This window comes from Quercus suber, unplaced genomic scaffold, assembly GCF_002906115.3.
Source record: "Quercus suber isolate HL8 unplaced genomic scaffold, Cork oak 2.0 scaffold_225, whole genome shotgun sequence".
NCBI classification, from domain to species: Eukaryota; Viridiplantae; Streptophyta; class Magnoliopsida; order Fagales; family Fagaceae; genus Quercus; species Quercus suber.
The window spans coordinates 180,687-195,150 of NW_027069683.1; the positions used below are offsets into that span (position 1 = coordinate 180,687).

General features: G+C 36.5%; 2 protein-coding genes across 2 annotated transcripts; both read right to left on the reverse strand.

Annotated features, from left to right (window-relative positions):
- Positions 1–4,441: 4,441 nt before the first annotated feature.
- LOC112028804 (uncharacterized) lies at positions 4,442–6,793 on the reverse strand. The gene is made up of 3 exons (XM_024061494.2): positions 5,773–6,793; positions 5,149–5,387; positions 4,442–4,931 (listed from the first exon to the last, which is right to left on the reverse strand). Exons 1-3 carry the CDS (start codon positions 6,235–6,237, stop codon positions 4,685–4,687), a joined length of 951 nt encoding a protein of 316 aa, XP_023917262.1. The 5' UTR covers positions 6,238–6,793; the 3' UTR covers positions 4,442–4,684.
- A 2,687-nt stretch (positions 6,794–9,480) lies between these two features.
- LOC112028805 (uncharacterized) lies at positions 9,481–13,857 on the reverse strand. The gene is made up of 3 exons (XM_024061496.2): positions 13,274–13,857; positions 10,744–10,976; positions 9,481–10,103 (listed from the first exon to the last, which is right to left on the reverse strand). The coding sequence occupies exons 1-3, from the start codon at positions 13,736–13,738 to the stop codon at positions 9,857–9,859; spliced, it is 945 nt and encodes a 314-aa protein (XP_023917264.1). The 5' UTR covers positions 13,739–13,857; the 3' UTR covers positions 9,481–9,856.
- Positions 13,858–14,464: the final 607 nt, after the last annotated feature.

Genomic DNA, 14,464 nt, shown 5'->3' on the forward strand with positions numbered 1-14,464 from the left:
CCTTCAACGTTATAGATAGCATTCTTTGAGGACTAAGGGGTTCAACGAGATATCTCCTCGTTATTTTGGTCTTTTCTAGATTGAACAAAAGCTTGGTTTTGTTGCATATAAGTTGTCTTTACCTAAGGGTTGCCTTATCCATCCTGTTTTTCATGTTTCATGTCTTAAGGGTAAGCTTGGTTCTCACATTGTTCCTATTCCAACCCTTCCACCAGTGGATTTTGAAGGATTATTGTAGCCTGAACTTGTTACTGTCTTGCACTAAAGGTATAAACAGCTAAGACACAAGACTATTACAGAGGTTTTGGTTCAATGGCAAAGGCAGAGCCCTGAGCAAGCTACTTGGGAGTCCTTGTATCAGTTGTAATCCAAATTTCCCCACCTTGTGGGCAAGGTGTTTTGAATGGGGGGTATTGATAGGTGCTATGATGGTGTAAGTCTTGTGGTGTGTGCAAGTGCAAGTGTGTGTGCAGTGCAGGTGCTAAAGTGGTGTAGTGCTGAAGTGCACGTGCTAAGGCTGTGCTGAGCTAGAGTTAGTTGTGGGCTGTGTTGTGTTGATGAGCTAGAGTGAGCTGGAGTTAGTTAAGGTAGTTAGTTAGGGTAGTTATTGTGATCAATGTTAAGAAGTTAGTTAATGAGGGAATCATATTGTATAGAAGGATTGGGAAACGGATTGTATGGGATATATGAGAAATGAATAAACTTGTTCTTCTTTGCCCTTAATTCTTCCATATCTCTTCTTCTTCTTCTTCTTAATATGTTTCCTTAATTCCCTGGAGGCCTAGTTTCCCTCAAAGAAACTACCAAAGTGTTCTTCATTCCAATTGTATTAGCAAGTTCCTATCACAGGATGTGATCAACTCTGTTCTCTCTTGGCTCAATTCAGGTACTCTTCCCCATCCCATAAACCACACTTTCATTACTCTCATTCCAAAAATCAAAAACCCTAAATACGTTCATCAATATAGGTCAATTAGCCTGTGTAATGTCCTATATAAAGTCTTTTCAAAAGTCCTTGCTAATAAGCTGGAAAAAAAAAAATCATGCCCAATATTATAACAAAACACCAATCAACCTTTACAAAAAATCGCCTTATATCCGACAATATCCTTATTGCCTTTTGAAACCCTTCATTACATGCAGTCACATAAGTCAAGCGAAAATGGGCATATGGCTATGAAATTAGACATGAGTAAGGCTTATGATCGAGTGGAGTGGTGTTTTCTAGAAGATCTAATGAGGAGGATGGGATTCAATGAGAGATGGATAGGGTTGATCATGGTGTGTATCAAAATAGTCTCATATTCTATCCTTGTTAATGGTGATCCAAAGGGATTGATTCATTCTACTAAGGGGATAAGACAAGGGGATCATTTGTCTCCTTTTCTCTTCCTGCTTAGTATGGAAGGACTACATGGTCTCATCTTAAATGTTGCAAGTAGTGGGGAAATCAATGGTTTTTCTTTGTGTCGAAAGGGCTCAAAACTAACTCATTCATTGTTTGCAGATGACAGTTTGTTATTTTGCAAGTCCACAATTAAGGAGTGCGAAAAAATACTCAATATCTTGGAAATCTATGAAAGTGCTTCAGGCCAAAAGGTAAATAAAAATAAGATGGCTTTGTTCTTTAGTAGATCCATTATGGAGAGTGTTCGTCTTGCCATCAAGCATAGATTGGGTCTACAAGAAATTCCTCAATATGATAAATATCTTGGTCTTCCATCTCTGGTTAGGAAGGGGAAAAGGAGAGCTTCAGTTATATAAAAGAAAGAATTTGGGAAAAAATTGCAAGGATGGGAAGGGAAGTGACTATCACAAGCCAGTCGTGAAGTCTTGATTAAATCTGTTATCCAATCCATTCCAACCTTCACTATGAGATGTTTCAAATTACTCATCGGTTTATGTAATGAAATTGAGACTCTCATAAGAAAATTTTGGTGGGAACAATATGGTGAAAGAAGGAAGATTAATTGGCTACGACGGGATGAGTTGACAAAATCAAAGTTGGTAGGAGGTATGGGTTTCCTAGATGTTGCTATGTTTAATGATTCCCTATTGGCTAAACAAGCTTGGAGAATGCTACATAATAAGGATTCTCTTTTTTACAAAGTCTTCAAAGCACGTTTATTTTTTTTCAAATTGCTCAATTATGGAGGCAAAAGACTCAAGATCGAGATCCTATGCATGGAGGAGTATCCTGCAAGGAAGGGATGTTATCCAAAGGGGGTGCCCGATGGCAGATTAGGGATGGTAAAAAAGTGAAGATATGGCAGAATCATTGGCTCCCGAGGAAGCATCCCCCACAAGTTTGCTCTCCTATGGTTGCCTCTTTGGAGGAAGCGACTGTTGATCAACTTCTTGATGAATCAAAAAGAGAGTGGAACAAGGATATCATTGATGGGATTTTTGCACCAGAGGAGGCCGAGTTAATTTATAGAATACCATTATCTGCGACTGCATCAGAGGATAGTATATTCTGGCCATTAACACAGGATGGGACTTACACAAGCAAGACCGGGTACAGGTTCTTGAAGGAAGAGTTGGAGCATAAAGGTATGGATGTGGAGAAGAAGGAACTAAAGAGAAGTATTTGGTCGATGCAGGTGCCAAACAAAGTAAAAAACTTTGTGTGGAGAGCATGCCGCAACTCTCTGCCAACGAAGACAAACCTGGTGCCCCGTAAAATCATCGACTCACCCATCTGTGATCGTTGCCAACAATGCCCAGAAACGGTCCTTCATTCACTTTGGTCATGCCGTGAGCTGGAGGTGGTTTGGGATGAGGAGGAATTATGGAATTTCCGTTAAGAGATCATGGTTTGATGATTTTTCAGAGTTGGCCGCATGGATAATGAAGGAGCGAAAGCATCCAGAGTTGTTCGCAACGGTTGTGTGGTCGATATGGCAACAGTGGAATCAGGTCAGACTACGACAGAGTGGCTGTGCTCTCCATCAAATTCCTCAGATGTCAAAGGATCGGGTTGAGGAGTTTCTCGCAGTGCAGATACCACAAATTCCTCCACGAGTTCCTCATCGGTGTTGCTGGAGTCCACCTCCTCCTGGGTTCGTGAAGATCAATGTCAACGGTGCGGTTTTTTCCGATACAAACTCCGTAGGTGTGAGTACTGTTATTCGGAACAGAGAGGGTCTCGTGATGGCCTCTCAAACCTGAAGGTTTTCCCAAGCCTATAGCCCTGTAGTCATCGAGGCTTTGGCTACTCTTAATGGTCTTCAACTAGCGCGGGACCTTGGCTTCACTAATGCTATCCTGGAAGGTCGTCTATAGATTATGTCGGCCCTACAAAGCGGATGTGAAGTTCTTTCACCCGCTGGTCTGTTCATTGATGAGGCTCGGCATAGTTCACAATTTTTTCAAAAATTATTTTACTTGCATGTTAGGCGAGAAGGTAATAAGGTTGCTCATTACGTAGAATGATATGCTTAAAACATTTTTGATTTTGTGGTGTGGATAGAGATTGTTCCATTTACAGTTTATGATTTAGTTCTGAATGATTCGGCCAATTTACCTGAATAAAAGCTAAGCAAGTTGGTTTCTTAAAAAAAAAAATTTACAAACTTTTTTACAAGTTGCTAATGGGGTGAATGATTATTGGTAAGTAAAACAATGATACGTGAGAATAAATAAATTATTTATATTTATTATATTACTTATTAGATTGTATATGGCTATTACATTAACATATAATTTTTTATTTAAATCTTTATTATTGATGGATTTTATTAGATTAATTTTACTTTCAATTTTTTTTCTTTTAATCTTGCTTTGCTTGAGTTGAAATCTTCACTTTGCCACTAGTTGACGTGGTTAACAGTGATATATATATATATATATAGAAGAAATTAACAGTGATATTTAAATATTAATATTGATACAATCTAAGATGCCATATGACCTTAAAAAAAAACAAAAAACAAAAAACAAAAAAAAAAAAACAAAAACAAAAACAAAAACAAAAACAAAAATTTTAAAAACCTCTGGCCCATTTAAAACTCACATGTAAACACGTGAGGTAAGTGAATTAGGATCTGACATCTGCAATAACATCCTGGATCAATTTTCAGCATTTTATGCATAACTGAACATATTTAACACCCTTGGCTTGATTTAGATTTAAGAGGAAGCATGCTCTCCAATGCTGCTTTATAGACAATGATCATTGTTATCAGGAAAGTAATCCCATTGCTTTGGAGAACTAGAACCGCATGTATTTGGTTGTTTTTATTTTTTTGTTAAGTAATTAGAACCGCATGCTCTTACATGAAACCTGATTTTCCAATTATTTCAGAACTTATTAAAGGATGTAAGGCACTTAAGTCTTTCTCAGGACTACCAATCAAATAGAATATTAGTACTCTGGAGCATACAACCAACTTCTAATTAGACATTGTTGACATCAATAACAGATATGCTCAAATAGACATTAATTGCAATGTACTCAAACCTCCTTATTAAGATAATAATATGCAGAGAAATGGGGTAGTTTTTGAGACACAAATACAGGAACAGGAACTTACACGTGTCCCATGACAATGAACGCTTCTAACTCTCTACCTCTGGACTCTTTATTGACTTGATCAGACATTATGCTGGCACTTTCTAAAGTAAAATTTCAATTGCAGATCAGATATTTAGGAATTTAGCATGCCAATGTGGTCAATGGCATTTAAAACTTCTTGATAAAGTCATAAATGTGCGTGCTGATCTCCTCTGGCTTTTCTTGGTTGATAAAGTGAGCTACTCCTTCCATCACAACTACATCTTGCAAATCTGGCACATCCTTCTTGAAGGCACTACTGTGAATATATTCCTTGGTACCTGGCATATGGTAGACGATGTCTAAGTCACCCACAATGAACTTTGCTGGTACTTTGATTTGTAATCCATTCCATGGTGCTGTGAGCTCCCAGTTTCTGGAAAATAAAGAGAAGTAATGCTTTAATGTCTCAAGCAAATAGATTCTCTCATATTAGCTAATCCCAAACTAAAAACTGCTGCAGTGGAAGTTTTAATTTTGTGCTAAGTATTGCTTAAGAACGTGTTAGTGGTCTGCTGCTTTATAATAGCCATGTACTAGCTAACACAAACAATACTTGTTCGAAAGTCAATAAAAAGAAGCCTGAAACCTACAGGTCAAAAGCTCGATAGTAGTTCAATCCTCCAGTGAAGCCTTTCTGGTTGAATTTGCTCGCGTAATAATTAACATCTTCTTCTGACAACCATGAGAGCAAGGTATCTGGAGTTTTCAATCCTCTAAATCCTACATCTTTGGGTATGAATACAAGCTCTGGACCAAAAGCTGAAAACAACTTCTTCATTAGAATTGGAGTATCCACACAAGCAAAATCCTTTTCAGCTTCTCCAGGTTCCTGCAGCAGAGTTTAGCAATTTCATGGGAAGATGAAGAACAATAACAAGAAAACTATGGACTACTATTAACACAAACAAAACTTGAGAGTAAATTTCACAAAGTTAGGAGAAGGTTTACAATTATTAATCACCATCCATCGAAGTTTGACCAATATTGAGCTTTACCAAAGAAAATTAAAGAGACAAATACTAGGTTTGGATTCAAATTTATGATTTAAAATTAAGTGAAGTATAACTGTCTCTATGTTAATGTAACATTGTTCAAATCTGTTCATGAATCTTATCAATAAATTGAACTTTTTCATATTTCATTCAAGTCTTTTAAACTAAAAACTAAAATCCGATTTCTTAATATTCAATTGATTGAGAGTGTTACAGAATTACCTGAAACCTGCAAAAGTAATAATCATCACCTAATAAAGCTCTCAAGGAATCCACAGGCTTCATCGCTGGGTTCCTGCGTAAATATGGCACGCTCAAGTTGACCAATGCTTTGACCCGGTCTGGCCTGAACAAGCAAAAGTTCCAGGCCATCATAGCTCCCCAGTCATGGCCGACCAAGAAGACTTGGTCGATACCCAGATGATCAAGAAGGCCAACAAGGTCACCGACAATGTGGAAAGAGGTGTAGGAGGCGGCGGAGGGCGGCGCGTCAGTGTCACCGAAGCCACGGAGGTCAGGGGCAATGCAACGGTAGCCATGGGAGGATAGGGAGAGAAGCTGGTGGCGCCATGAGTACCAGAGCTCAGGGAAGCCGTGGAGGAAGAGGATCACTGGGCCTGTCCCTAATGACGCTATGTGCATGTTGATGCCATTGGTGGCCACTGTTGTGTGCTCTATCTTCTCCATCTTTGATATCTCTCTTTCACTTGTTTGTTCTATTTTGTGGTACTAGACACTAGAGCAGTGGTGTGGATTAATTTGCTTTCATTACTAATAGTAACATTGCCAGCCCAACCACCAGCAAGTGTGGTACAACTGGTAGGTGACTGCTGAGGGTTCACCGCATCTCAGGTTTGAGTTCTCACAAGGACTGTAATTATAATTTCTGAAAGTCTCAGAAACCAATAGAGTCTGGGATGTGTGTGGGTTCGGAGTTTACGAGCTCCAGTTCGAGCTGGTGGTACCCATGGGCTTACCCAACTGTACCATAGGGTGTGAGACAATAACTGCCACACGCGAGTCTCCTTTTTTGATTCTCAAAAAAACAAAAAAAAACATTGCCAGCCCGGCAGCCCGTACCATATCAAAAATCAAAAACAAGTTTGTATATTATGCCTTATTGCCAATTTTTTTTCTTAAAATTTACAGGTTCTACCTGAGTCACTTATTTTATTTAGAGTAATACTACAGTTAGAAATTATTTTACAAATCGTTGACGTGTTAAATTCTTATTGGTTGTAAAATAGTTTGTGACTTTAATATTTTTTTTAATTTAATTTTTACATTTATTTTATTTAAAGTACTTTCAAGAGAAAATTATCAGCAAAAATTAGATAAGTTATTTCCAAATAAACATGTGTCTATAAAAGTCCAAAGGAAAAATATTTTCATACACTCATTTTACAATATCTACGATTAATGTCTTGGTATATATAGTACATGTTAGAGCATCACCAGCAACCTGACTATCTCTAAATTTTGGAGAGAAAAGCCACTGTCCACACACAAAAAAAAAACCCCTCCAACAGCCTCTCCATCTCCAAATTTTTTTAAAAATTTGCTACAGTAGCTCTCTAGGCCTGGAGAGCACTGTAGCAATTACTGTAACTCCTCTAAACAATATCCTTCCTTAAAATATTACCTGGTTGAATAAAAAATTACTTTTTTCTCTTTCCTCCCTTTCTCTTTCTTCCTCACTCTCTTTCTCTCTTCTTTATCTCAACGGCTACAAAACGCAAAATACAATCCAAACACGAAAATGATTTTTCTCATAAACCAAATGAAATCAGAAAAATAAAAGAAGAAAGAGAAAAGAAAGATACCTGTTCATGAACAAAAGAATCAATCCAAACACAAAATACAAAACAAAATCCAATTCTTAAAATAATGTTGAATCAGAATAAGCAAATATGGAAAAGAAAAAGAAAAAAAGAACAAGCCGTTTTGACCTAGCCTGGTGGGGGGCGGACTCTCTCTCTCTCTCTCTCTCTCTCTCTCTCTCTCTCTCTCTCTCTCTCTCTCTCTCTCTCTCTCTCTCTCTCTCTCTCTGATATGAGATGTTGGAATGTTCTTGAGGTGATAAAGAAAATAAAAGAAGGAGGGCTGGATACGTGTGTGGAGGAGAAAAACAAGAAAAAGAAAAAAGAAATGAAACGTGTATGGATGGAAATGAAATGAAAGGAAGAAAAATAATATAAAAAATAAAAAATCTTAATTGAAAAATACTATCACAATATTTTTACAATATTTTCACAATAAATTTTAAGTAACAGATTGTTATTAGTTAATATTAGCGAGTAAAAAAATAATTTCAATGGTGGGTTCAAATTAGAACTAGTAACAACTTTCTACATAAATTTTGTTGTGAAAGTATTGCGTAAAATGTTATAAACATAACACTTCTCATTGAAAAATATAGTTGTTAAAAAAAATGATGATTAAAAAAAGAATAAACAATGAATGAAGAAATAATATTTAAATGAGATAGATAATCTGTTAGAAAGTGTATTTGAAAAAGTGAGTAGCTAAAAGGTAAAATGAACTCTTTACTCTCCAAACATTGCTAAAATTTGGAGAGGCTGCTGGTGATGATCTTATAAGGCCAAAAGAAAATATCCAAATTTAAACATAAAAATCAATGTGAAAAAAGTATACGTGACGGTATCATTTGCCCAAAGGCTAAAATATTGGTAGTCCTTTACAGAGCTGCATAATTTTCCTTATGTTTGGATTGGAGCTCTTGTTTTTCTCTCCTCTTCTTGTTTTGTTTTTGCACATTGCACTGTTATCTGTTTTCTCTTCTCTGTTGTTTATGCCGTTTTGCATCTTTTGTTGTACTTAGGAAACCTCAGCAAAGAAGCAAGAATCATGGATGGTTTTATAGGAGAATAAGTTGGAGGTTTCTGTAAAATATGATAATTTAAGATTTTTTTTTTGGCTCTTACCCCTTGTAAAACTATAGGAGGAAATGTGAACTAGTGGAAAACGTTTTTAGAAATTGACAGTAACACAGTCGGTTTATTTAGAATAGGACACGGATTTGCTACATAATAATTTTTTTGAAGAAACTCTATACAACGTTAGGTGGCAAAAAATTAGAGTGACACTTGTCCTAGAAGGGTCATGTGCATTGTTTTGGGTTTATTTCCGTTAGCTTAACCTCTCTCTCTCTCTCTCTCTCTCTCTTCTCTCTGTGTCAAATCTCAAATGGCATTACAATATTTTTACTGTAATGCAGCAATTATGCAGCAATTTCTAATCTATAGGGAGTAAGATTGACTTGTTAAAGCCCCAGTTATTATAGAGGACTCTATTGAGATTGGTATTGGAAAATTTTGCTTTGAACTCGAGTCTGCCTCTGACATCTTGCTTAATCTTTGCCAAGATCTGTTCCTCAGTCAGGATTGGGCCATTATGTATTATAGCTTTCCTTAGGTGCCAAAGATAATAGATTGAGCCCCACAAAGTAAGCATGCAAATGGAAGTTCTTAGCTCCAGCCCTTTAAGATTTTTAACAGCCCATTCCATCACAACCCATTCAATCTTGACATTTGAAACCAGGCACAGACTGGTGACATGTATTCATATCCTCTTTGCAAATGAACATGCAAAGAAGGGATGGCTTCTGCACTCATTACACCCTATGCATAACACAAAAAGTATCACCTGTATAGCCCCATTGGGACAATCTGTCCCTAGTAGCCAGCTTATTTCTAATCACTAACCACCCAATAAGAGCATGTCTTGGGATTGTTAGATCAAACAATAAAAGCTTCCACCATTCTACAATCTCAGCCTTTATCTAATGCAACAGAATACCTACGAGAAACTGAACACATTTGCCTCAAAATGCAAGAAACAAAACATATTTGCTTCTGAAAGAAAAACCCGCATCCACAAGTGGTTCCTTGAATCCACAAGGATTCCTAGTAGGAGGATCAATTGCATGCATTCATTTATTTCTCATTTCCTCGTATAGTTTGGCAAAGGAGTAAAGACCCAAGGTTCAAAAGATGTAAAGGGGTAAAGGACTTCACAGTGTTATACCTTTATTTGTTTATTTGGGAAGATAACACAGCCTACAGGACAGTCAGACAGATATCATGGAAACTCTGAACAAGATAAAAATCAGGCAAGTAGAGCCCTTGAGGCCAATGCACCAGAAAGACTTTTTCGACACCATGAAACATTTTTGCTCCAAAATCAGAGATGGAGCTACCACACCTAACAACAAGTCCAGGGATTTAGCATCAGCAGCATATCAATACGTATAGGAATTTAGCATGCTGGTGTGGCTAAAGGAAAATCAAAACTTCTTGATAAAGTCATATATGTGTGCACTGATCTCCTCTGGCTTTTCTTGGTTTATGAAGTGAGCTGCTCCTTCCATGACAACTACTTCTTGCAAAAATGGCACCTCTCTACTGAAGCCACCTTTGTGTATGTATTCTTGGACACCAGGGATATGATAGGTGATGTCTAGGTCACCCACAATAAACTTCACTGGCACTTTGATTTGTGCATTAGTCCACGGTGCTGTGAGCTCCCAGGTTCTGCAAGAAGAATACAAAAGTAGAAAAATGCCTTGTTTATAGCCCCCTTTTCCAAACAACATAGCAAGATTTTTAATGCATTATACAATTCAACTCTAACATGCTTAATGTTCCAAAACTTGCATCCGGCAATTTAATGTTTCAAATGATTGAGAAAATATTTGTGCCAAGGGCCAATTGCTTTGTTGAAATAAACAAAATTATGTAATGCCAAAATGTTGAAATTAGTCATATTAAATGAGCATGAGAATTAATGTCATCTCCAAATAGCTTCAGCAATGAGGCTAGTTAATTATAAGCTCAGAACTTCTTCTTCTTCCTCTTTTCCTTTTTTCTTTTTTTTTTCCTTTTTTTTTTTTTTTTTTTTTTTTTACCTCTTTTCCTTTTTTCTTTTTTTTTCCTTTTTTTTTTTTTTTTTTTTTTTTGTCATAAATTCTTTTGCACAGAAAATAACAAATTTCTTAGAACACCAGAAGAAACTTTGACATGCAAGTAGCAGGCATAGAAGATGATCTTTTATTTGTAGATTTATTACCTGATAAAAATGTAATTGCTGGTATTAAATCATTTGCAACTCTTATAGCAGCCATATTTTAAACCTACTAAATACTATTTCAATAAAGAAGTAAAAGAAACATACAGATCCAAAGCTCGATAATAGTTCAGTCCTCCAGTGAAGCCTCTATTGTCAAATTTGCTGACAAAATAATTGACATCTTCTTCAGACAGCCAAGCTGGCAAGGTGGTATTAGGGGAAGTTCTGAATCCTCCTTTAGGTATACAAGGTGGACGTGGACTGCGAGATGTAAGAAATCTCTTTATTATTCTTGCAGTTCCTGCATGAGCAAACTCTTCTTCAATCTCCCCAGGTTCCTACAGAACAATTTAACACTGCTGATAATATTGATGACCTTAAATCATTTGAGAAATAAGAACTTGAGTGAATGGTGAACCATACAGCACTTAGAAGATGAAACTTTAAACATCATGGTACAGAAGAAACATACTCCTAACATGATTTAAAAATAAAATTTCATTACTTTGGAGATATATAAGTGGATTAAGATATTACATCCTTTAGATTGACCACATTTATTAGACTTATTCCGTCCAAGCAACTTCGTCCAAATAGTTTTTGAAGAAAAATTTTCTTACTAATCAAAAAAATTTCTAAGAAAAATATTGTTAAGCATCATCAAAGAAATTCCATGTGGTTGGAATCATTTTGTTCTGTTAAAGCATCTGGCCCAGAAGCATCCTTTCTGGGAAACAGTATATGGGAGCATCCAGCCAGGTATATGCATATCCAATATCCCAACCCCACATGAACTTGATCGTCTCTCATAAACCAGAGACAGAACAAGGTAACCCCTATAGAAGACATTGATAGTGTGACATGTAAATGGTGATCTCTAACCATGCCAAAGTTGGGATATTATCTTGTCCAAATCACAAGTTTTCATCTCTCTACAAGTTTATTGTTGGTATATTGGTTACTGTGAACAAAAAGAAATGAAAAATTATCTTTACATTGAAAAGATCAAGCACCCCAAGGACACCAATCATGAAAAGACTTACTACTATATTGTATAAGTATGACTAGTACTCAAACTGACAGGTAAATATTTCTAAATTGCTGAAGCTTCTTGGACATGAAAATCAAATACAACTGTATGAAAGAGGAAATAAACCATCTGTGATGTGTTTTATCAAAATTTATAGGTTCTGCTAAATTTATACATTAATCACAGGGTTTATGTAACTACTTAAACTTCCAATACAGAGGACCTCTTACACAATCTTGCAGTGCAAACTACACTTATATTTATTTATTCCAATTGTGTTTAGGTCAGGTTGAATGCTTTGATCAATTGTTGGGGGAGGCCCAAGTGGAGCAGTTCCATAATTAATTTTAGGGAGATGGTATCTCAAAATTAATCGCTCAATTCTCATGATTTCTACCACATTTAGGACTTAACCACTTAACACGAGTATACCCAACAAATAGAACTGTCCATAATAGATTGTCAGCTAAAAATGCCCAAAATGTGGTAACTTAAAGCAGTAAATGTCTCCAAAAAGCTTCTCAGTAAGGAAATGAGGGATATAGTTTAAGTAAAAGTATTATTTTTCTAAATTCTAAGTCAAAATGAAACCCAAATGCATCTACAAACAGGGAGATACATACCATTGGTACAAGGTGATTAATGACTTAACCTTCATGCCTAACTACATTTCCTCAATTTTATGGGCTATAATCAAGGTGGTCTTCACTATAATTGAATGTTGAGTAACCTAAACTAGTTCATCAATGCTCAAAAGATAGTGAATAACTGCATATGGTTGTGGTTAGTACATCCCCACATGCATCTCATCTCTAATTGCTCAGTGCGATCCTATTAGAAAACAGGAAACTTAACCCAGGATCTATGGGATATGAACAACAGAAAAGCTCAACGCACATAAATTATGTGGTTCATCCAAAACTAAGGCAACATTCACAGGGTTGCTGCACTTTTATTATGGCCACTATGAGCTATAAGGATCATTGGCATATAGATGCCACCTTTTTACTTGGGTCACTCGCATGTGAGAAATTACAATAAAAGGCTAGGACATTATCTAAAGTGTACTAAAATACCAGAAATTCCCCCAGCATATACAACACAGTAGATGGAGGCTCCACACAGATCCCATTAGATCCTCTCCCATTAAAGCCTAGGCCTAACGAATAAATCGAACAAGGAACACTATAATTTTACAGGCATGCTATAGAAAAACTGAGGACCCCAACGAACAAAACAGCACAGTTACTCCAAATACCACCAATATAAAAATCACTAGTGTCAATACAGCCCATAACTGCAATTATCAGCCTAAACTAACGAGAAATTTCAAAGCAAAAACATGCAGAAAAAACAACCAATTACTGGCAAAATCCAACAATAACAGACAATTAAACTTGAAGAAAACAATCTCCAAAGCAGAGAAGTTACCTGTGGCTATAGCTAATGTACAAGAGAAACAATCATAACTCGTTCACAAAGGCAATTACTCCTCGACCCAAGTTGTATCATACAAAAGCAAACAAATTTCACAAGAAAAAGGAAAGAAATAACAAATCCAATTACCCAAACTAATCACAAAATGAAACGGAAATGTTGAATCACCTGAAACCTGCAGATATAGTAATCATCTCCAAACAAAGCCCTGAAACTCTCCAAAGGCTTTCTTTCTGGGTTCCTAGGACGATACGCCAAGCTCATGTTGACCAAGGCCTTGACCCTGTCAGGCTTGAGCAAACAAAAATACCAGGCCATCACAGCCCCCCAGTCATGGCCAACCAAGAAAACCTGGTCAATACCCAGATGGTCAAGTAGGCCAACAAGGTCACCGACGATGTGGAGCGCGGTGTAGGAGGCGGCGGAGGGCGGCGCGTCAGTGTCACCGAAGCCACGGAGGTCAGGGGCGATGCAACGGTAGCCAAGGGAAGAGAGGGAGAGAAGCTGGTGGCGCCATGAGTACCAGAGCTCGGGGAAGCCATGGAGGAAGAGAACCACTGGTCCTGTCCCTATCGAAGCTATGTGCATGTTGATGCCATTGGTGGGCACTGTTGTGTGCTCTATCTTCTCCATTTTTGATATTTCTTTCTCTCTCTCTAACTTCTTGTTGACTACTATTATGTATTAATAGTTTTTTGCTAATAATTGATAGTATATATTTGTAGAGCTATAAATATAGTGTAAGTGTTTGTGTTTGTGGGATTTGATTTTTCTGCCTCTGAAGTCGAAGCCCAAACGTTGTGTTCCTAGGTTGGCGACAGAACAGAAATATCATTGTACTTTGCTATCATGGGATTGGATGTTTGGTCGTAGTCTCGTAGATGAGTTGATCTTTACCTAATTTTATTGTATATAAAAATGTCATTGTTTTTTCACTGCTTTCAGAATATAGGCTATGTAGCACAGATTTGATATTTATTTCCTGTAATATGTGAGATTTGATATTTCCTAATTTTACACAAGTGATGGAATTTAATTAGTGTGTGAAAATAGATAGCATCATAATATCGCATTATTATATTCTTAAAAGAAAAATGTTAATATTGCATTATTTATAAATATTTTATTAAAAAAATAATAAAATAATAAATATTTTTGACAACTTTTTATATTTCTTATAAAAGTAATGTTAACACTTTTCTATTAAAATTTATCAACAATTACCTAAGGATATTTGTTTATAAATTTTTCTTCTAAAAAATACCTTACAAATTTTCACTTATAAAAAATGTACCCAATAAATATTCTTTTAGACTAGGAGAGATTATGGGTTCAAGATAGAGATAAGGTTTCGTATGT

Excerpts from the sequence above, each read along its gene's own strand:
- LOC112028804 (XM_024061494.2), bottom strand. The coding sequence starts at position 6,237 with ATGGAGAAGATAGAGCACACAACAGTGGCCACCAATGGCATCAACATG. Across the intron at positions 5,388-5,772 it reads ATTACTTTTGCAGGTTTCAG|GAACCTGGAGAAGCTGAAAA; the intron begins GTAATTCTGTAA and ends ACTCTGCTGCAG. Across the intron at positions 4,932-5,148 it reads TACTATCGAGCTTTTGACCT|AAACTGGGAGCTCACAGCAC; the intron begins GTAGGTTTCAGG and ends TTTATTTTCCAG.
- LOC112028805 (XM_024061496.2), bottom strand. The coding sequence starts at position 13,738 with ATGGAGAAGATAGAGCACACAACAGTGCCCACCAATGGCATCAACATG. Across the intron at positions 10,977-13,273 it reads ACTATATCTGCAGGTTTCAG|GAACCTGGGGAGATTGAAGA; the intron begins GTGATTCAACAT and ends ATTGTTCTGTAG. Across the intron at positions 10,104-10,743 it reads TATTATCGAGCTTTGGATCT|AACCTGGGAGCTCACAGCAC; the intron begins GTATGTTTCTTT and ends TTCTTCTTGCAG.